The 23459-nt window shown below is 44.5% G+C and overlaps 1 protein-coding gene across 19 annotated transcripts in view; it reads left to right on the top strand.

The window, feature by feature from the left end:
• Positions 1–23459, top strand: part of AAK1 (AP2 associated kinase 1) — a 150699-nt gene that overhangs the window by 93521 nt on the left and 33719 nt on the right. For all 19 annotated transcript variants that reach the window (XM_084766843.1, XM_084766848.1, XM_084766833.1 and 16 more), the window contains exons 6-13: positions 3808–3929; positions 5619–5700; positions 6315–6447; positions 9355–9458; positions 10875–10954; positions 14288–14445; positions 15423–15754; positions 19115–19363. In XM_084766843.1, the coding sequence (XP_084622969.1) occupies positions 3808–3929; positions 5619–5700; positions 6315–6447; positions 9355–9458; positions 10875–10954; positions 14288–14445; positions 15423–15754; positions 19115–19363 (1260 nt within the window). The remainder of the gene's footprint in view (positions 1–3807; positions 3930–5618; positions 5701–6314; positions 6448–9354; positions 9459–10874; positions 10955–14287; positions 14446–15422; positions 15755–19114; positions 19364–23459) is intronic.

Genomic DNA, 23459 nt, shown 5'->3' with positions numbered 1-23459 from the left:
AAAAGTTCCCAGAATTCCAGACATCACACAATTGCAGAAACTGGCAAAACCATGCCTCTGCTAGAGCACGAGGTAGATCATGGTCAGCTGCTGCAGATAGTCTGAAGAGGCTCCATATCCCCTCACCTAGGATTAAAATGAGAACGTATTCTTATAGTATCTCTGTGTTTCTTAAAGAAACCAAAATCCCATAATTGTCACTGCAATAGTCAGCTACAAATCCGTACAAGGATTCTGAGTCATCAGCCAGATCAAACATTGGCAAACTTTGCCAGCAGAAGGGCAATATAAGTGTTTTAGGCATGTTCCCATAGAGCCTCATGGAATTGCTCAAGTCTTCCACTGGAGAAAGGCAGCCATACTGTGTTAGCCGGATTTCAGTCCTGTGACAAGTACCTAAGAGAAACAAAAGAAAGGCAAAGTATTTTGGTCTGCAGTTAGGCGTTTTCAGGCTAGGTTCATGTAATCCATTGCTTTGGGCCTGAGGTGAGGCAGAATGTCATAGTGGGACCATGCATAGGAGACAGAATGAAACGGGAAGGGACTGGGGACCAGACAGAAACTTTGTGGGCACCTGTCTAGTGAGCCACCTCTAAAAGCCCACTCAGCTGTGAACTCATGTGTAGATCAGTTCGCTAGTGAAGTCAACACTTCCATGATCCAGTCACCTATGAGTGAATGGCTGTACAGGCTGAGGACCACACTTGGAACACAAGGAACCTCTCAGTGGACACTTTGTACACAAACTGCAACATGTATACTTCAGTGGGCATGATGAGGTGTGGCCTTTCCAACCCCCTTCTGTGGGCAGTACATTGTACAAGTGTTTTAGGGTAGTTGTGGAAGGTTTTACCACCAACGTTTTCAACAATTCCTGGGATTGGCTAATGGAAAGTGAGCAGTGGAGTAAAAGAACAGATTAGATAATACAAAGGAAGTGTAGTCAGCCCTGTCCAAACACGCTGACTTCTTGTTAACTAAATTTCCATTTCAGAGGCATTTCTGAATATAAAGAGTTAGGAAAGTCGGCCCAGAAGCCCCGCCCATGTCCTCACAGCCCTACCACAGCTCAGCGCTGGAGGTGGGCCTGGGGCCTTGAGTGACCTGCTTCTGACCTTGCTGTGCTGGCAGTAATGGAGTTGTTTGACTTTTCTTGGAGTTAGATTGCTACTTACTAGCCATGTTACAGTATTGACTGGATTCCCCCAGGCTCACTTTCTCCAGCTCTCAGATGGGAATCATAGCATGTTCTGTGCTAAGTAATGCTGGCAATAGCTACTGCCTATTAAATGGGATCTGATATTGTACAGCCTCTAGATTACACTGAAAGTTTTAATATTGGTCTTATTTTGTTGGGATTATTTTGGATTTTATTTATGCTCCCCCCAGATCCAAGGACTGAACCCAGGGCCTTGTGCTTACTAGATAAGTGCTCTACCACTGAACTAAGTCCCCAACCCATTATTTTGGATTCTTAAAGTGAGTTTCTTCTCAGTACAGGTTGGCTATTTCTCTTTGTGTAAATAAAAATGGTGAGCTTCACAAAAAGATGTCAATAGTAAAAATGTTTGTCTGCCTTAGCCTTGTTTTAGGGGTCATTCATAATTCTGTGGTAAAGAATTCTTTATCATAAGAACCTGTCTGCTGGGGCTGATGACTCAGAGGTTAAGAGCACTGGCTGTTCTTCCAAAGGGCCTGAGTTCAATTCCCAGCAACCACATGGTGGCTCACAACCATCTACAATGAGATCTGGTTCCCTCGTTTGGCCTGTAGGCAGAACACTGTAAACAGTAAATAAATCTAAAAAAAGAAAGGAAGGAAGAAGAAAGAAAGAAAGGAAGGAAGAAAGAAAGAAAGAAAAAAGGACTGTGTGTTTGGGTTCATGGCATCACTCCCACCTTCCATAACTCTTAAGTCAGCAGTGCAGATGGAGTGCAGCTAGCACCCTCTGACCATCTCTAGCAGAACCTCAGATATAAAGAGTTCCTTTATTGCTGAAGATGAAGGTCAAAGGACACAACTTAAAACATTAAAACTCTTCACAGTAGCACCAAACATGAAACTCAGGAGGAAGTAATAATCTGCAGAATCAGTTCGCAGCAAAGATTTGAAATAATCAGACTTAACAAATATACACTAAAAATTCACCCAGTTCAGTTTCTAGAAGAGTTAAGAGAAAAATTTAGATATAACAATAGGAATAAGAAAACCATAGGGGCTTGTTTGTCTCCTGTCTTGCCTGTAACATGAATGATCTTTGAGTGTGTGCCTGTGTGAATGACCAACAGATCAGTAAATGTGTCCTTTTTTTTTTTTCCTTGACAGTTTCTGTCAATCTAGTAGGGTTGGGCAGAGAAGACTCTAGCTGTGACTGAGAGATGGTTGTCTTTGAGGAGCTTACAGTCTTTTTGTCTTTGTTTTTCCAAGGTAGTCAGGCTGTGGGAAAAAGACATAAAATCTACAGTCCTCAGGACCTGGCAAGAGCTTTGTTTTTGAGGGGGGGTAGGGTAAAAGGGCTGCCCTATTACTGCCATGCATAACCAGGACTGTCTTCCCACATGCCAGTCAACTCAGCTCCCCACAATGAGACCTAATCAGTGCATCTTGAGAATGTTGTACTCAGTGTTTTTTCTTTTTTAAAAAATAATTTGGATTTAAAAAGAATGTATTGTCTGCATGTCTATTCACCACATGCATGCTTGTTTCCACTGAGGCCAGAAGAAGACATTGGATCTCTTGGAACTGGAGTTACAGATGGTTGTAAACCACCGTGTGGGAGATGGGAATCAAACCTGGGTCCTCTGCAAGAACAGTGGGTGCTCTTAACCGCCGAGCCCTCTCTCCTGCCTGTGCCCATTGATTTGGAGTTCTTTTCACCGGCATAAGGGTTCCTCTAGGTCCTGGTCCTTATAAGCTCCATTAAGTTAAAACTCTTAACTTAGTGACCTAAGACTTCCTTTGTTTAAAAGTTAAAAAACAAAACAAAAAACCCGAAACCCTCAAATAAGATTCTAGCAGAGAAACTGCTCATTTATCACCATGCATTTTGTCACCTTTAGAAATAACTAATATGAAAACATCAGTTCTGAAATCCGTAGCCTAATGTAATAAAGACATTATTGCTCCCACTTAAAACTGAAGTAATTTAGCCGGGTGTGGTGGCACATGCCTTTAATCACAGCACTTGGGAGGCAGAGACAGGTGGGTCTCTGTGAGTTCAAAGCCAGCCTGGTCTACAAAGAAAGTTTCAGGATAGCCAAGGGCTATTACACAGAGAAACCCTGTCTTGAAAACCAAAACCAAAACCACAACAAAAAATGAAGTAATTTATAGCATGGAAAATGAACACCAAAGGAAAACGGGGAAATGGTATTTTTTTGAGTTGGGTCCTTGGGAGGCTTCCAAAAGAAGGTGGCTTTCATACTTGAGTTTGAAAGACAAATGGCTATTTGATAGTTAGATTAGAGGAGCACTTTAAACTGAAAGTCAAACAAGAGTTTGGAAGTAGATCACCGTTCCTGCAGAGTTGGAATGTGCTGTCCGTAGCTGGCTAGCCATGGAAATGGAGCCCTGGCTTTCCCAGCAGTGCATTTCCTCTGTCTGACCCTCTGCCTGCATTTCACCCTGCTCCTCTGTGTGTCTTTGCTTGAGTTGGGGTGCATCCTGTTAAGATACATTCTGAGGAATAACTTCTGTGCACACTGGTAAGACTGTTAAGATGAAACCTTTTATTATTGTGACTGTGAAACCAGCTGTACTCATTACTAAGTGGCATCTTGGATTGGGTGGTTTGGGAATGTTTTTCAGGTTGAAAATATCCTCTTGCATGACCGAGGCCACTATGTCTTGTGTGACTTTGGAAGTGCCACCAACAAATTCCAGAATCCACAGGCCGAGGGAGTCAATGCAGTAGAAGATGAGATTAAGAAGTAAGCCTTTTCTCCTTTCCTGGAGTTCTGTCCATTGTCAGATGAGCACATTCCTTTTTGGCTGATGGGTAAAACTGAGTGGGAATGAAGTGGTACAGGCCGTTTACGCTTTATCCCAGGGCACACTGTTCACTGTTGGGCTGTCTGAGTACACCTGAAGGCTGAGGAGGTGGACTAATTGGTGGGGACAAAAAAGAGTCTTATGCCTTCTCAGAACTCCTGTGGCCACTCTGCACACATACTTTGATTTACAGTGCCACACAGCCATTCAAAGACAAGTGGTCACTGGAGAGGGTGGGGAAGGTATGGTACATCCCTGTAACCCCTACAACTCAGGAGCTGAGACAAGAGGATTGTAAGTTCAAGGCTGGTCTGAGCTACATAGCAAGACCCTGTCTCAAAAACCAAAAGGGAAACTAAAGGCCAAATGGCGGTACGTACTCACTGAAGTGCCATGCTGTCTCCAGGTCACAACTGCGGTATAATGAGTCAGATGTGTGTGTGTTTCTTACTGAGCCCTCCTTCTCTCTCATGAGGAACCCAACCACTCTTTAGTGGAATTTATGGTAAATAGAGTGACCGAAGCCTCTACAGTTGCTGAATCAGTGACCTGACAGGAAGTCTCTTTAGATTTTGACTCCTGTAGGAGCCTCATGCCCACAATGGTGTGTTTTCCCAGGCACAATACACTCACTGTGGTTTCTAGTAAATTAGTTAGCTGTCCAGCATGTACTTGCAGATGGTGACGCTCTGCCACCTTTGTGTATCACGCAGGTAGCCATGCCTGAGGCAAGACCACTTCTGGTCCCAGGCCCCTTAGATACTCAAAAAAAAATCCCCTGAGGCCAGACACTAGAGCAGCATGGCCGAGTGTTCATTGACACAGATATCACTTGGAACAAGTGCTTACGCTCCTGTTTTCTTGAGTCAAAGAAAAGAATGCTGCGGTTTTAGCCTCAAAGACTCCATGATCGTGGAGCTGGAACAATGGCACAATGCATAAGATGCTTGCCGTGCAAATGTGAGGACCAGAGTTTGGGTCCTTAGCACCTATAGAAGAGTGTGGTGGGCATGCTGGCCTGGCTGCAATCCCAACACTTGGGAGGTGGACACGGGCAGTCCCTGGAGCAAGCTACATAGCTGGACTCATCATTGGCAAGTCTCAAGGAATGCAGTGGATAGCAATGCAGGAAGACACGCAGCATCGGCTGTGCTCTCCACACCCATACGCACACATGTGCACATGCACTACATAATTACCTCTCCCAGAAAAGAACACATGAAATGAGCCCAGCTAGGGCTCAGAGTCCCCTCCTGGGCTGCATCCCTCAGTCTCATGCTAAGAGTCTACTGTTTTAAAAATAATCAGCAAAATACAGTATTAGAGTACAGTGACTTATAGGGGAAATTTTGTCATTTAAGGACCCCTCAAAAGGGTGCTTTTAATACTTTATTTAGTGTTTTCATGTCTGAATACCTCAGTGTCCTAGCACTAGGGCTGCTGTGAGAAGATATGATGACATCACTATAACGAGGAGAACCGTTTCTTCATCTGCACTAATATTTAATGTGCTCTTCTGCAGATTGCTGACAGAGAATTGGATTCTAGTAATATGAAACAAAATTGCTCCTCCTTGATTTTAATTATAGCACTGATATATTTAACAAACATGGATCTCTTGATTGTAGATACACAACGCTGTCCTATCGAGCTCCAGAAATGGTCAACTTGTACAGTGGCAAAATCATCACTACGAAGGCAGACATTTGGGTATGTGCCAGCTAAGCCACCCACACCCGAGATGTCACAGACCTTGGCTAGAGTCCTGAGCTGAACCAGCCAGGAGCGAGCACACAGCCTTGCCCCACTGTTGATGATGATCTTTTTATTTTATTTTATTATTTTATGTGTATGTGTGTTTTGCCTGCATGTCTGTGTAGCATGTGTGTTGCAGTGTCCTCAGAAGACACTGTTGGAGTTACTGATGGCTGTGTGCCACCATGTGGGTACTGGGAATTGAATTTGGGTCCTCTGGAAGAACAGCAGTGCTCCTAACCACTGAGCCACCACTCCAGCCCACTTGATGCTGACCTCTTGGAATATGGGGGGAAAACAAAGAACCCCACCTACTTCAGCATACTTTGCATGTTCCAGGGCTTTTCATTTCTAGGTATACTTCTGGAGAAGAAACCAGGTGAAATGGTTTTCTGATCATAGATGAAAATGTGACTCAGCTGCTAGGGTGTCACTCTGGCTTCTGAGTTCAAGTGTCGCATAGGTAATGGTGCTGTGTGGGAAATATAGATGGTACTGGTCTCAGCAGATAGGTCACTGGCTTTACAGCAAATAAACCACTAGTTGCAATCTGCTTTCTTATTTTTTAGGCTCTTGGCTGTTTGTTGTATAAATTATGCTACTTCACTTTGCCATTTGGGGAGAGCCAGGTGGCAATCTGTGATGGAAGCTTTACAATTCCTGATAACTCTCGATACTCGCAAGACATGCACTGCCTTATTAGTAAGTATTTCAAGTTTCCCTTTTTGTATTTTTTATTTCTCATTCCTAGGACTAGATTGGAAGATGAAGGGATCAAATCCCAGGAACAAGATTGAATGCAGTGATAAAGAAATCATTTGATACATTTGGGAACAGTGGTAGCACGGCAGTGTTCACTTCGAGAAATTGCTCTTTTTGCTAGAAAACTACACTCGGCTGCATGAGTGAGCCAGCCACACGGATGGACCTGTTAGGTGTGCACTGAGCAGCATGCTGCTGCTGTGTTCTGCTGCAGTCTGTGTGAGAGCCCAGAGTCCAGCTGACTCACATCAAGGGATGAGAAATCCATCTCTGCAAAGCTGGGAGCAGCTCAAGTGAGCATGCTTGCAGTGCTGGAAGGAATGGTCATTAAGGCCGTATAGCTCCATGGAGCCAGGTGTTTTCTCTCACTTAGGTTATCACTGGATTTTTACAACAAGCATCTAAATTGAGTGTTTTGTCTAAAATTCTAAGACTTTCATTTCTTTGTGTTATCATAGCCAGCATATGTACTAACATTCATTAACAGATGGTAGAAAAGTAAGCTTTGTACCAGAACTGGTACTAAAATGCTAAAGAAGCTGATTTTTTTTTTTTTAAGCTGTCTTTAAACTGCTGGTCAAGACATTTAGCAGCTAAGTTTGATTTTTATTTTATTTTTTTTTTGAGACAGGGTTTCTCTGTATAGCCTTGGCTGTCCTGGACTCACTTTGTAGACCAGGCTGACCTCGAACTCACAGCGATCCGCCTGCCTCTGCCTCCCGAGTGCTGGGATTAAAGGCATGCGCCACCACGCCCGGCTAGCAGCTAAGTTTGAAAAAGCATTGTAGACCATAAATCCTGAGCTCCCCAGTTTGAGTCCTGTGAAGGGAATGTACTGAGAAAAAGAGAAGTGAGGTAGAACATCTGAGCTGTGTGGAGGCCTTACATATACCTCGCCTAATTCTCCAAACCTGGAGTTCGGTGGGCATTTACTTCTTTACTTATTACTTACTTAGTTACTTACTTACATTTCTTTGAGACAAGGTCTTACTATGCAGCTTTAGCTGTCCTGGAACTCACTATATAGACCAACCAAGCTGGCCTTGAACTCACAGAGATCTTCCTACCTGTGTCTTCTGAGTGCTGGGACTAAAGACAAGTGCCACCAAGCCTGGCAAAACCTGTAGGTTTTAAGAGTCATTGTCTTTATTACACACAAGAGGAGACAATGATTTCTCAAGTAGACAATGTTCTGGAGGTTCCAGGACTGTCCTTTCCATGTGACACTTCTCTCAATGAACAAGGCTTGCGTGTTTAAAGGATAAGAATGTGGCCCTTAAGGATTGTCAGATAGTTTGCAGAGGCAAAGCACTTTGTCTGTAGGACTGCAGATAGGTAAAGAAGTGGAAAGAGGTTGAGAGAGGAGAGCTGGTCTCAGTGTTACTGATAGCCTCCCCCCCTTGGGGGCTTTTTTTCCCTTTCTAATATCTGCATCAATGAATTCATGTTGGGGAAAAAAAGCCAGATTTTTATGTGACTGTAGCACTGACACCTTTTCTATACCCTATTTAATATACAAGCTATTTGAAAATTCTAAATTTGTAGGCCTCAAATTCAGCCTCTTGTCGCCTCCCCCACCCTGTCCCCAGACTGTCCTTTCCCTCTTTCTTTTGGTGATATTTCCATCCAAGCCTGAACAGATAACATAGAAGATTTTCTTTGCATCTGAAAGAGCAAGAAAGAGGGAAGAGTCAGTCATGGCTTAAGCTGCGTTCGTTCTCTTTTGAGAGTCTACTGTTTCCACCAGTTGTCTGGGTCTCTTCATTGTCACCATAGTATGTGTAAACCCTGGCAGACCGTGGCCTGGTCTATGGCCCCCGGCTTCTCTCCCTCTTCTTCATTCTTCCAGTGCATCCTTACCATGAGCAGTTCCTAGAACATGCCACCTTCTCGTGGCCCGTAAACTTGAGTGGCTTGCCTGTGGTCCCACAATTAGGCGTGGTGTTTAAGGTCCTTTTATTCTTTTTCTGTCCCACCCAGGCAGCCAGCTTGGTACCTTGTCCTTTGGGTTCCTGTTTCCAGGTAGCAGTGTTTATTTTCTGGCCTTTGTTGGCAGTGTCCTCTCACCCAGACTGCCTCTTTTTGCTCTCCCATGACTTAACTTTTTGTCCTGTCTCTGGCAAGGCCGTTTGACACCTCAGCCTCACAGATCTTTTCTGAATGTTGTGTCCAGGTCATTCGTTACTTACACAGTAAACCTCCTCTATTCATTTTGCATGTATTTATACATGTGATTGCATCTTCTCAAAGATCTCTCCTGAGGAATTTTCTAGTGTCGGAGACTCTTGAAGGACCTGGAAATAGGCAATTTATAGATCTGAGTATGTTAACGTCATAATTTTTTCTCAAACTAAAAACTAGTTTATAAGTAAATTCATGAGTTTGGATTTTTGTTTGTTTGTTTGTTTTGGTTTTGGTTTTTTTTGTTTGTTTGTTTTTGTTTTTTGTAGACCTGGAGACAGATACAGGGCGTCTTAATTTTGAAATTTGGTTGTATATTTCAACAGTCATTTGTTTGACAGAGGGAATGAGCTAGGAAACCATATGCAAGACCATGGTACCTTCTAAGTCTTAGAATATGAAGCTGCTCATTTTTATGTTGAGAGGGTGAGCCCCCTGGTATTCCAGGCACAGGTGTATGAACCTCAGTAGCTTTGCTACAACTCAAGGAATTTATTTTCCTGTTTCCCTTGCTAGGGAAAGGGCTAACTGAATTGTCTGACTTTTCTGAGAACTGAAGAACTGAATGCAACCCAACTTTGATAAGTAGAAAAGTTCACTTACCTAAGTGATAGAACAGCTGTTAGGACATCATGAAGTAAGCTCATGTACGCTTGCTTGTCTTAGGGTATATGTTGGAACCAGACCCTGACAAGAGGCCGGATATTTACCAAGTTTCTTACTTCTCATTTAAACTACTCAAAAAAGAATGCCCAGTTCCAAATGTACAGGTATGTGAATGGTGCTTTTTAAAACTTATATATTTATATATGTATATATTTATTTTGTTTGTTTCAAGACAGGATTCCTCTATGTATCCTTGGCTGTCCTGGACTCACTTTGTAGCCTCATCTGCCTCTGCCTCCCCCCGATTTTATATATATATAGTTTGTTGTTTGTTTTTTGAGACAGGGTTTCTATGTGTGTAGCCTTGGCTGTCCTGGACTCCCTTTGTAGACCAGGCTGGCCTTGAACTCACAGAGATCTGCCTGTCTCTGCCTCCCGAGTGCTGGGATTAAAGGTGTGCACCATCACACCCAGCTTGATTTATAATTTTAAAGCATGTTTTATTTGTTCTTTGAGACTTTCATACTTGTATACAATGCATTTTGATTCTATCAATCCCAATTCCTCCCTCCACCTCCCCTAGGACCCTGTCTAGCCCATCCCCCTCCCAAGTTCATGCCATTTCCTTTTCTTTTTAAAAAAATAGCCTACGGAATCCATTAGTTTTGCCCGTGTGCCCCCAGGTTGGTCTATCCGTCCAAGCACTGGCTGTCTACTGTTGTTACATTTACAGAGAAAGTGACTCCTCAGGAGGCTTCAGCTGCCCATAGTTCTTCAGCGAGATGTGGGCTCTCAGAAGTCCTGGGGTTTGATTAACTTGATCCTGGGCAGGTCTCATGCATGTAACCACAGCTGCCATGAGTTCATGAAAATGGTACTATTAAAGGAAATGAGCCTCATCAGATTGTTGAGTCATTATGGGTGTTAATCTCTGGATTCAATGAATATTAATGCCCCTTGCTTTAGCCTCTCAGGACGTTCAAGCAAAGCAGCTACTATAAAGAGAATACAATTTTCCCATGGAATTTAATTATAAAACTGAGGCAACTACACTGAATGATAACACACACACACACACACACACACACACACACACACACACACACACACACACACACACACGCCAGGGGATTGAGCTCTGAGTAGAGTGGCCACATTCTTGCACTGCTCACTGAGAGCAGCATGTCTGTTGTGTTTCCTGAAAGTGAGCAGATGCCTTGTTTTACCGAGGCAGGCTCTGGTCACCTGCTGCTCTCTTCTTGGGCACTTTGCTTCCTTGATGCTTCTCATGCATTTGTCTAGTCTCTCCTCCCTCTGTCAGGGAACTGAGGTCCAGGAGGTCATGTTAGAAGACTCCAAATGCCCTGCTCAGACATGGTTTTCCTTGTTTGGAATTTTAATTTCATGTTTTAAAATAGGATTCTTCTCTATAGTACAGGTTGACATTGATTTCGTGATCTTCCTGCCTCAACCTGTCCAGTCCTGGGATTACTGCCGTAGGCCATCATACCTGGCCTTGGGCTGTGTGTTCTTTACAAAGAAAGCCATAAGCTTCTTTTGTTGTTGTTTCAACTTTTTAGAACTCTCCCATTCCTGCAAAACTTCCTGAACCAGTGAAAGCCAGTGAAGCAGCTGTAAAAAAGACCCAGCCAAAGGCCAGGTAAGAAATGCCCTCAAGAGCCTGCACTGTGCTTGGTGCCAGCTGCAGTGGAGATGCCTGCTGTCGGAGTCCTGTGTGGCTGTGAGTAGAGTCCACCCAGATCAGAAAAGCAAGCTCTGTCTCCCTATGCAGAAAACTGTTCTTTGGGAATGCAGAGAGAGAGATATAATAAAATGCTGGGATCTACATTTGAAAGGAATCAAGAACCTCACAGATATGTGGATGGCACGGCAATAGGTACAGGGGCCTTCTGGGATGAGGCAGTGACAGACTTTAAGGGTTGCTCGTAGAGAGTTGTCGTAACCTGTTTCTGAGCTGGTGGGTAGCCATGTTTACCCTCTAGCCCTCCACATTCCTTTCTTCTCTCACTCCAGCCATATTTGGAAAGTGCAGTTGAAATGGCAGTCCATGAACAGCGAAAGGTCCCCCTTGGTCTTAGCTAATTACGCTGGAGTCATCTAGGGTCTTCCAAGAAAGGGTTAAACAAGTGAAGGAGGATGTCCAGGTCAGGGACAGGGAGCAAGCCAGGAAAGCCTGGAAGGACAGTGGGGAGGTACAACCCTCACTTCAGAGGACGGGGATTAGTGGTAGACACGACCCATTCCAAGAAGGAGGAAGGCTTAGGTCCTCATCCCACAGTTAGCTCGCAGAAGACTCCCTTCCTCCTGGCCTCCCTGCACTTGAGATAGAGTAGTCTATAGGGAAAAAGCCTCAGCCATACTGCACTCGATTTTTTTTTATTGGTTTTCACACTTGTCATAGCTCAGGGTCTGCCAGACATATTCACATGGATTCCAAATGAAACATTCTGAGGGTGACCAGGAGGTTCTCTGCCTCTCCTTTTCCTACCATCCTCTCATGGCAAGGAAATGCTAGTGACAAACTATGTGAACAGACTGGCTAACAGTGTGTATATTTTTAAAAAGATTTATTTCATTGGTTTTGTTTTTTTTTTAAGTGCATAGGCAAGCAGCTTTAAGTACCCATGAGTGTAGATGCCCCTAGAGGTTAGAAGAGGATGTTTGATCCCCTGGAGCTGGAGTTACGGGAGTTGTAAGTCACCCAAACATGGGCGCTGAGAACTGAACTCTTGGGATCTCTGCAGCAAAGTATGTGCTTTTATCAGTTGAGCCATGACTTAGAGAAGAAAGTATCTTATGGTTCCAAAGGGATAAGGGTCCGTTATGGGGAGGCATGGCAGCCAGCAGCAGGCATGGTGGCTGGAGCAGGGTCATCAAGCATGAAGCAGAGAGCAACTGCAAGGAAGGCAAGGCCTTATGCCCCCAAAGCCCGCAACATGACATACTTCCTTCAGCGAGGCCACACCTTTAAATCTCTGCAGATAGCATCCCTGCTGTGGACCACATGTTCAAATGCAGGAGACTATGGAGACATCTTATTCAGACTGCACGGCTGGCCTGGTAGTTCTTGCTCAGGAAGCTCCTGGGTCCAGGTTTCTCCATGCTTTTTGTTTTCCCCCCTTACTGCATAGTCATGGTTTCACGGATTAATGTGATAGCATTCATATTCAAAGCAGCACAATCAAGGAATAATCAAGGAGACAATGATTTATTTATTTTGGGAATTGTTTTGTTTTGTTTTTCAACACAGGTTTCCCTGTGTAGACTTTGCTGTCACTTTGTAGACCAGGCTGACCTTGAACTCACAGAGATCCTCCTGCCTCTGCCTTCCAAATGCTGGGACTAAAGGCGTGTGCCACCATGCCTAGCTGAAACCATTATTTCTTAAGGCTTCTAGAAAGTGCCAGATAAGCATCTGCTCTGTTCTGTGTACAGCCAGAGCTTGTTGCTTGGCCATTTGAGGTTGCAAAATACGCTATGCTATGTGACTATTACTTTGGGTGACTCTGTGTCCAACTAAGAAAATTTATTATTGAGGAAAACAAAGTGTATTTGAAGAAGTGGTGTTCCTGTCACACTCCCTAATTTTAAACTCTTTATTTTGGGCTATTTGCTTATTTCTTCCATTTGTCTAGGTTTATTCATCTGCGTGCCTTTTACTGTAGAGAGCTTCCCCACCTGTTAGAAAGGTTTTTTCGTTTATGTATGTCTGTGTGGTGTATGTGCAGAAGTCAGAGCCCTGGAACTGGGCTGTTGTGAGTTACTCTGTGTAGATAACTGTGTAGACAGGTGAACTCAGTTGTTCTGAGAACAGCAAGCACTCCTAACTACTGAGCTGCCTCTCCAGCCTCTAGAGAGCCCGTTAGGACAGCTAGTTTTTCACCACATTTAAGTTCTATCCATATGTGAACAGCCCCTGCCCCAGCCATCACCCAGAGTGTATTCTGCAAGTCCTGTGTTTGGTGAAAGAGTCTCAAGATGGATCAGCTTGAGGAACACTGTTTTCTATGTAGGCGTCTGAACAGCAGTCGCTCTGCACACTGACACACGGACAGCAATCTATCTGCTCATAGATTTGGTCAGTGAGTTTAGAACTTACTTGTTTTTTAATCTTTTTTTTTTTTGAGACATAAAGTAACATTTTTACTAAGTATAGAAGAATTACTACTAAAGGAAAAGGTTTTTATTTCCCTTTAATTTCTTCAGTGAACTCACTTGTCACTCAGGAGTGTATTATTCAGGGACCAGGGACTGGGGAGATAGCTCAATTGATTTTTTTTAAATTGAAAATTCATACAATATATTCTGGTCACAGTATCCTCTCTCCCATTTCCTCTGAGTTTCTCTCCACCGCCCTACCCATCCTTACTTTGTGCCTCTCTTTGTGTCCTTATTTGAGGCTGGGGTCTAGTGGGTAGAGTACTTGCCAGAGGCCATGTAAAAGCTGGGTGCAGGTAGGGTGTTTGTAATCCTAGCATGCACCAACCTGGAGATTGGAGGCAGACACGGGAGAATTGTCTCCTTTGTTGACAGGTTGACAGACCAGCTAGCCTGGTATGTGTAGTGTTGTTCAGGGAGACTCTGTCTCAAACTAGGTAAAAGGTGAGAACCAACACCCACGGTTGTCATCTTGTGCTTGTGCATCCTGGCTCTTACATACCTCCCCTCACAAATATCCTTGAGTCTCCATCAGTTTTTAAAGACTGCTTTGCTGAGAATGCTAATTTTGGTTAAGAGTTACATGTTTTCAGGGTTTGAAATGTATCATTCTGTGCTTTCCTGACTTTAAAATTGCTGATGAGAAACATGTTATTTTGATGTGTTTGCCTTTATAGGTGAGCTGGCATTTAGGGAAGGTTGATTAAGCAAATCTGAATGGTTTGAAGGAGTGTTGAGGGAAAAACATCATGTGTTCTGCATATCCTCTCTGTTTTCCTACATCTTAACAGCAATTTTGTTTTTCCTTTTCTAGACTGACAGATCCCATTCCCACCACAGAGACTTCAATCACACCCCGCCAGAGGCCCAAGGCTGGACAGACTCAGCCAAACCCAGGAATCCTTCCCATTCAGCCAGCTCTGACTCCTCGTAAGAGGGCCACCGTTCAGCCCCTACCTCAGGCTGCTGCGGGTCAGTAACTGATTTGCAGCTTGTTCGGAGCTTCTTGATGGAGGTGTTAGAAAGCGCAGTCTAAAGAGTGACTGCATATGCCCAGCGGCTGCAAAAGGAGGCACTTCTTTCTGTGCTCAGGCGGATCGCGGAGACCTCTAACCCTGTTGTCTGCGTTTATTTAATCACTGGACCTTTGCTCTATCTACCCCATCCTATTTATTTTGTATATTTCACTTCCTTTTAAAGAAGGAAGGCTTATTTTTTTTTATAACCACAGAAGAATATCATTCCATTAATACTGTGTTTATTAGAGAAGTTATCATCTTCTGTGTTCCAGTATTCTGTTATAATGAGAAGAATGAGCTTTGTTTCATAAAGGGGATTGATCCAAAATAACTAGTCACAGACCACAACTATCACATCTCTTACCAGGAACAATTTTTGATAAATTTGGTGGCCACCTATATACAACCAGGCATTCAGATGCTAGTTGTGTAAACTACTCATAAAATATGAAAGCCTGCTTTTTCTGTGGTATACAAGCTGGTGCAGACTATGCTTCGCGTCAGTGGTCAGCTGTGTGTGTATATAAGATGCTGACTACAGGACCAGCTGGCTAAATGGGAAGATGGGTTAGGAAACCCCTCTGAAGGAGGCAAGTATTGACTCTTACAATTCCACCTGGTTTTGAAATGTTGGAAGCATATAATCTGGCAAGAAATGGAAAGCTATCCCAAGCAGAACATCACAGATGGCAAAATAGTGAGAGCAGGCAAAGCTTGGGATAGTCTGCCTACTGCTGCCATTTCTTGTGTGGCAAATCAGAAAGCTTTTTTTTAACAGGGTTTCTCTGTGTCCTTGAACTCATGGAGATCTACTTGCCTCTCTTCTCAAGCACTGGGATTAAAGTTGTGCATCACCACTACCAGGCTTCAAAAAGCCATTTTTGTCTGGTGGAGTTTTGAGCCCTTACATGGGGTTTATTTTTATTGCAGGACCCAGCAATCAGCCTGGCCTTCTAGCCAGCGTTCCCCAACCTAAAGCCCAAGCCACACCCAGTCAACCTCTTCAGCCATCTCAGCCCAAGCAGCCGCAAGCTCCGCCCACCCCACAGCAGACACCTTCTACCCAGGCTCAAGGTCTGCCCGCCCAGGCCCAGGCCACTCCCCAGCACCAGCAGCAGCTCCTCCTCAAGCAGCAGCAGCAACCGCAGCAGCAGCCCCAGCAGCAGACAGCACCACAGCAGCCAACAAGCACCTTTTACCAGCAGCAGCAGCAGCCCCAGCCCCAGCAGCAGCAGCAGCAGCAGCAGGCTCAGACTCAGCAGGTGAGGATCTCTGTATGACTCTTGCTTTGTATAGTGGAATTGTTACTATTTTAAGGGTTGCTAGGCATAGGTGTCTTCCTTTGGAAAAGGTAGGAAGGCCAAGAGCCATTGACCAGTACATCATCACTTCTCATAGATGTGGAAACTGAAGCAATGAAGGCAGATTAATAACTCTCAGGACTTTCAGTGTTCTCCTCAAGCTTATAGTTACTTTCTAAGGAGATACAGTGGAAAAATAACAGTGATGTCCTATTAACACCCAATGTCCAGTAGTGTCAAGCTGTTTCAGATGTCGCATAGTTTGCTTAGTTGCATCAGGATCCAAACAAGGTCAATGTGTCCTATTTAGATGGCATATATTATTTTGTATTGAATATTTTAAATTGAATATTCAATATATTGTATTGAATATAAATTATGTATTTTTATCTTTGAACATATATATATATATATATATATTATAATGACTGGTGTCTTTAAAAGTATGTGTGTGTGTATGTGTGTGTGCGCTTGTGTATCTTTGGGCACATACACTTGTGGCCATTCAGAGGCAGGAGAAGCAGTGGATACCTAACCTTGGCGTTAAGTCATTTGCAGGACACCTGCTTGTTACATGTGTACTAGGATTAGAACTTTAGCAAGCATTCTTAACCACAGAGCCACCTTTCTAACACAGGGAGAGATTGCTATATCTTTTACATCTACTTTTATCTCCTTTGCCGTGTTTTTATTTCTGTTTTTGAAGAAACTGACTTATTTGCTCTTTTAGGTTTTGCATATTATGAACTTGCTTGGTTATCCTTTGGTACATTCTACCATTTATTACTGTCTGCTTGCCCGTCTGTCTGTCTGTCTGTACATATGTGTGAGCCTGTGCATGTAAAGCTCAAAGGACAACTTTCAGGAACCTGTTCTATCTACTATCTTGGTTACAGCAATAAAAGTCAGGCTATCGGGGCTGGAGAGATGGCTCAGAGGTTAAGAGCACTGCCTGCTCTTCCAGAGGTCCTGAGTTCGATTCCCAGCAACCGCATGATGGCTCACAGCCATCTATAATGTGATCTGATGCCCTCTTCTGGCCTGCGGGTGTACATGCAGGCAGAGTACTGTATACATAATAAATAAATAAATAAACAAACAAACAAATGAATAAACAAGTAAATAAATAACTCTTGGCTATAAATGCCCTTAGTTGCTGCTCTCTACCAAACTTGACCCGGTACTTTGCAGAGACATGCTCAGTATCAGTTTAGTCTGGTAGTTCTTTGTTCTTCCTGTTTACCCCATTGGGTGTCCACTGCTGTTTCCTGAGCATCAGTGTACTTAGGTGTTATGTGGTCTTTTCTCTCTCTCTCTATCCCTCTGTGCCTCCATCCCTCCTTCTGCCCCCCTCTAGTTTTCCCTCTTTGGCTTAGCGACCATTGCTGCTCTTTTGCAAGTCCTGAAACCCACTTTGGATGGCAAAATCATACTCTCTTAAGTAGGTCCTGGATATCAAACTCAGGTTATCTGCTTCTTGGCAGCAGCTGCCTTTGCCCTGAGCCATCTTACCAGCCTATAGAGTTATTTTTAGCATCTATGTAGTTACTATGAGGTCCTATTTGTACAAAAAGAGTGCAAGAAAAATGTTAGGTCCTTTCTTTGTTCACCAGTGTTCATTCAAAGGTGTTTTGCTTTGTGTTATTATATGTTTATGGATTTGTATGTGTCACCATTTTTAAAGATGCTCAGATTTTCCCAATTTTAGCCAGTTGAAGTCCCTTCACTGGATGCGACTCCAGTGATCAATGATTTCTTTGTCATTGAGAATAATGAATTGAGAAGGGGGTGGGGGGTGGATAATTCTAAGATCATTCTGCTCTTAATGACCATTTCTCTAAAGGTCAGATTGCTTGTAATGGAAATGGTATTTCAAAACTACATTGGCCCTGGAAATAATTATTTGTTAAGGGGTTATGTTGGTAATTGTTTCTAGGCCTTTTTAGTAGAGCCTTTGAAATACGTTTGTTTTATTAAAAAATGTACATTATGAATTCAGATTTATATATCTAATTCAGATTTGAAATTACAAAATTTTTGTTTAACTTCTTGCATTTTGTTGTTTTTATCATCTGAAGGGCTTTTTGTTGTGATGGTTTTGAAATTCCAAAAGCCCAAGCTAGGCTCAGTGTCTCTCTTCTTGCTATTTGTGGATCAAAACAGCCCCAGATGGCCTTGAACTCTTGGTGGTCACCCTGCCTCAGCCTCAGAGTCCAGAGGCTTCAAGTATGCATCACCACGCCTGGCAGCCTTTGCATATTCAGCACATTATTTTCTGTGGAGGTTAGCTATCAGTTGGATATGCAGACTATTGATTTCACTGTCTACATTTTGGTTGTTTTATGAATATGTAAAATAATTAAATAGTTTTAAAGTTAGATCTACAAAGTTCTCATTCTTGCAAAGATACAGCCCTCACTGTGTTTGTTCTTCAGAGTGTCCTGTGCCACCCTTCAGGACAGGCCTCAGCCCTCTCAGTCCTCCATGGCTGGGCCAGGGTTATTGCTGTTGTAAACAGGTTGACCTTGTAATTTTACCCTAGTAGACACATGGTTTCCAGGAGTATTCTAATTAATTCAGAAGCAGTTTAGGGGTTTCTAAGCCGTGGTCTTCACTGCTGTTTATTAGCATCCTCTTGTTAGTGTACCTAGCATGTAGCTCCCAGCAGTGTGCATTAGAGAGATGTAAAAGAAGTGCCAGCAGCATGGCTGTCCGTGCATTTTTAGCCCCAGGCACTTGGGAAGCTAAGGCAGCAGGGTGGCTCAAGCCCACAGGTTTTTGAAACAAGCCTTGGCAATGTAGTGAGACCCCACATAAAGCCTGCAGAGGATCACAGAGCAATAGAGTATGTGAAGACGGCAGGATTTCATAACGCTAGATATGCTGGGCAGTGACTTCAGAAGGTTTGGACAGGTGCTAGTCACTGCTTAGCATTCTGCCCGTGCTGGGGAGCATTTGATTCTTGGCAGCTTCAGAATCCTTTGTAAGATGCACTTCTTCTGCAGCATGGGGGGTTCGTCACTTCCTTCTGCCACTCCAGGTCTCAGAGTCACTTGACTTAAATCTGGGAGCTTCCCTGGGACTGTGCGTGGAAAGCAGTCTGGTGCAGTGGGAAGGGCTTGGCAGTGCAAATGTTGCTGGTATGATTCTAGTGCTCCGAGCCCTGTCCTGAACTCTGTGGCCCAGCTACGAGGCTTTTGCTGGACCCTCCCTTTGGCTTCAGCGTTGTTGTTATAGTTACTGAAACATTAGTCGTTTGTGAATGTAGTTTTGTGATGGGTTTGTATTCACCTCCTCATTTCTTGCCACTCTCCTGCGCAGTTTCAGGCAGTACATCCAGCAGCCCAGCAACCAGTTACTGCACAGTTCCCTGTGGTATCCCAGGGAGGCTCTCAGCAACAGCTGATACAGAACTTCTACCACCACCAGCAGCAGCAGCAACAGCAGCAGCAGCAGCAGCAGCTGATGACTCAGCAGGCTGCCCTGCAGCAGAAGACTGCTGTGGTAGTACCACAGCCTCAGGCACAGCCGGCCACCGCCCCACAGCCGGCCACCGCCCAGGAGCCTGCGGTAAGAAGCAGCAGGGCTTGGCCCACAGACTAAAGAGGAGTGTGTGGTGGTGCTGGGAAAAGGAAAGGGAAGAGGTAGCCGCAACCAGGGCGGGCTCTGAGTTAGAGGAAGGTTGCTCTCTCCCTAATTGTTAGACTATTTCATTTTTTCTTGACAGATCCAGTGTAAGGGTGTTCTATAGAAAGTAGAGATTGAAAGAATACTTGTAGACAATGTATGAAGAAGAACCTTCTTATTTTTCACACTGAAGTTATTTTGGAGGAAAAAGTGGTTCTTCGTCCTGACCAGTGCCACCGCTGACCAGTCAGGGACTTGGGAGCAGAGCTGGTTTCTGTTCCTTCTTCAGGGCCGGTTTGGCTTGTTGTGCCTATCCTGTTTCTGAAGGTTCAGGTTGTGTCCTAGTCAGGGTTCTGTTGCTGTGAAGAGACACTGTGACCACGTCAACTCTTATAAAAGAAAGCACTTAATTGGGGGGAGGGCTTGCTTACAGTTCAAAGAGTTAGCCCGTTCTCTCCACGGTAGAGAGCGTGCTGGCATGCAGGCAGACACGGTGCTGGAGAAGTAGCTGGATCCACAGACAGCAAGAAGAGAGAGACACTGGGCCTGGCTTGGGCTTTTGAAACTTCAAAGCCTGCCTCCTGTAGCATACTTTCTTAACAAGGCCATGCCTCTTAATCCCTCTCAAATAGTGCCACACCCTAATGACCAAGCATTCAAATATATGAGCCTATGAAGGCCATTTTTTTAATTAATTCATTTATTTATTTACTGTACATCCAATTGCAGCCTCCCTCCCTCCTCTCCTCCCAGTCTCCCTCTTACATCTCCTTCCCCCCACTCTCCCCTCTCTTTCTCCTCAGAAAAATGGAGGCCCACAATAGGTATCAACCCATCCTGGCACATTAAGTCGAAGTAGGACTAGGCACATCCTCTCCCATTGAGGCCAGACAAGGCAGTCCCGCTAGGGGAAAGGGATCCAAAGGCAGGCAACAGAGTCAGAGACAGCCCCTGCTCCAGTTGTTAGGGGACCCACATGAAAACCAAGCTTCACTGAAGTCCTGCGCTCCACTCACTTTTTCCCTTGGGGTGCCCAGGCATCCTGAGAAGGATGAAGCAGAGCTGGGAGGGGTGGGTCTGCAGGGTCCCAGGGGCTGAGGGGCGGGGAGAAAGCCTTTTCTAAGGATTTTAGTGTTACAGTCATCTTAGATGATACTCAGTGAAGCAGCCGTGTCTTTATTTGGGGTGACCAAGCACTATATGAACCTTGGGGAGTAGGAAGGATTTTTCAGGGAGAATGTATATTGTTGGCTGGGGCTGGGGTTTTATGAATGCTTATATGCATAGAAAGGAATTCCAGGTGCTAGGCAACATGACTACCTCGAGAATTTCAGAGGTAGGGGTCACGAGACATGTATTAGGGCATGCAGGCCACAGAACAGGGAGGGAACAATCCTTACTTCTGCTGATGTCAAGACTGAGATTTCAGGGTTTGGACTCATGTCGGCCTTACTCTACCTGCAGGCTGGATTCCCTGGTGGCACATACAGTCCATGTACCCTACACTGCACATTTTCTGCATATGTGCAGCAGGCCTAGGTTCAGCCCCCACATACTCTTGGTCGGTGTTCAGTCTCTGTGAGCCCCAATGGGTCCAAGTTAATTGATTCTACAGATCTTCTTGTGTTGTCCTTAACCCCTCCCGCTCCCTCAATCCTTCCCCCAACTCTTCCACGAGACTCCCTGAGCTCCATGTAATGTTTGACTGTGGATCTCTCCATCTGTTTCCACCAGCTTCTGGATGAAGCCTCTGAGAGGACAGCTATAGTAGGTTCCTGTCTGCAAGCATAGCAGAGTATCATTAATAGTGTGAGGGGTTGGCTCTCTCTCATGGGGTGGGTCTCAAGTTGGGCAGTCATTGGTTTGTCATTCCCTCAATCTCTGCTCCATCTTTATCCCTGAACATCTTGTCGGCAGGACAGATTTTGAGTCAAAGGTTTTGTGGGTGGCTTGGTATCCCCATCTCTCCACTAGAAGTCCTGCCTGGCTACAGTAGGGGCCACTTCAGGCTCCATAGGAGCCTCCCCTGTCCCAGAGATGCCCCACATCAGTTTCTGTTCTTTCTTTCAGCGCCCCGTTATTCTCCCCACACTTGATCTCCCCTGCCCCCATTCTCCTCCCCATCCCCTCTGCCTTCCCGTTCCCTCCCTCCATCCACCTCTGATGTCTATTTTATTTTCCTTTCTGAGTGAGATTCACGCATCTTCCCTTGGGCTATGGGGGCCATTCTTATCGAAACAGCCACAGGTGGCCCTGCCTTTACCCTGAATTCTAATGTCATTTTGTTTCTTCTTTATCCAAAATGACCTTGCTAAGCGTACTGTTTGAGTTTGCCATGCAGTGATGTTCAAAAGCCTGCTTTCTTGGGACCATTTACCATGGCATAACCCCCTGTTCTTCAAAGCATCCTAAAACTAGAGTCATATTGTCAGTTTAGATATTGGACCCATTGTCAGATAGACTGAATGGCAGCAGACCCCTATTCTGACTGGCCTCTAGCTCCAGCAACCCTCAGGCACTCTTGTATGTTCTTTTGTGCCTGTCTTTTCTTCTTCTTCTTCTTCTTCTTCTTCTTCTTCTTCTTCTTCTTCTTCTTCTTCTTCTTCTTCTTCTTTTCTGAGACAGGGTCTCTCTGTGTAGCCTTGGCTGTCCTGGACTCACTTTGTAAGCCAGGCTGGCCTCAGACTCACAGTGATCCACCTGCCTCTGCCTCCCAAGTGCTGGGATTAAAGGTGTAGCCACCACGCCTGGCTGTACCTGTCTTCTGTACTCAGTTTTTTGATTGAGAGTAATAGAAACTTTTCTTCTGTAATCAAAATACATTTTGAATACCCAGCCAGTGGTGTTTGTATATCTAGCTGTTCTCATTCACAAAGAGGTCCAACAACCAAAACCAAGAACAGAAAGAAGAAACCATTTTTCTCTGATGCACACCTTTAATCCCAGAACTTGGGATGCAGAGGCAGGTCAGCCTGGTCTACAGAGTGAGTTCCAGCACAGGCAAGGCTACACGGAGAAAATCTTGTCTCAAAAAAAATCAAAACAAACAAAAGAAACCATCTTTCTGATGATTAATTTCTAGCAGAGAATTTGCTGATCATCCTAAGCCAGAAAATTTGTATTTCTTAAAAAGGAGCAGTGCTATAGGTAGTGTCTTCTTCCAGACTCTACTGAGTGTGTGCTTAGTGTCTTTACATGCTTATTTCTGACAGGTATATGGTAGATAGCCATTGTTTGTACTTTTGACCTAAAATAAACTTCTTGATAATAGAATTTTCTTAATTACATGAAATAACTAGGGGGAATATTAAGTATCTAGTTCAGTCTCTTTGTGGTATGGAATCAGAACCAGAGACTTAAACTAGAAAGTTATTGCCCAAGATGTACAGAAGGATTGTACTAGAGCTGGAGCAAGGATCAGGAAGCCCAGCCTGTGTTGGGTACTGGTAGGTGCTCCTCTAAGGCGGTGAGATGGTCTACTGCTGCAGAGGACACTTCTCAAGAGCTTCTTCTCTGCTTTCCCAGACAACATGTCTACTGTCTCAGCCTTCTCATGAGCCCTGGATGAGCCAACACTGAGCTTCCGACCCCGGGTGGTGGGTACAGGGACACAAAGTGGAAGCCAGCAGTTTAGCAGGGACCAGAGAGCTGTCCAGCTTGGACCTGCCCATCTTACTGACTCATGGCAGGGCTCATCTAGAGAAGTAAGTGAACAGGAAGCAACGATTGGCATGGAGAAGTGAGTGTCCTCCCTTGATGATCTGAACAGGCATATGAGCGATGCCAACAAAGCAGTGTTGAGACAGCTTGCTGGTGCCGGGCACTCATCTTCAGTTCCTAGCGCCCGTGTTGAGCAGCTCACAGCTGTCTGAAACCTAAGCTCCAAAAGGATCCCATGTCTCTGGTCTCCTCAGGCTCCTGCACTCATATGCAGACACACACACACACACACACACACACACACACACACACACACACACACACACACACACTTTTTTTTTAAAGTCCTAACAAAATAGACATTAAACTCCATCCTTTT

This window comes from Acomys minous, assembly GCF_964271855.1.
Source record: "Acomys minous genome assembly, chromosome: 17".
In the NCBI taxonomy this organism is placed as follows: Eukaryota; Metazoa; Chordata; class Mammalia; order Rodentia; family Muridae; genus Acomys; species Acomys minous.
This window is presented reverse-complemented; position numbering and strand designations above follow the sequence as displayed.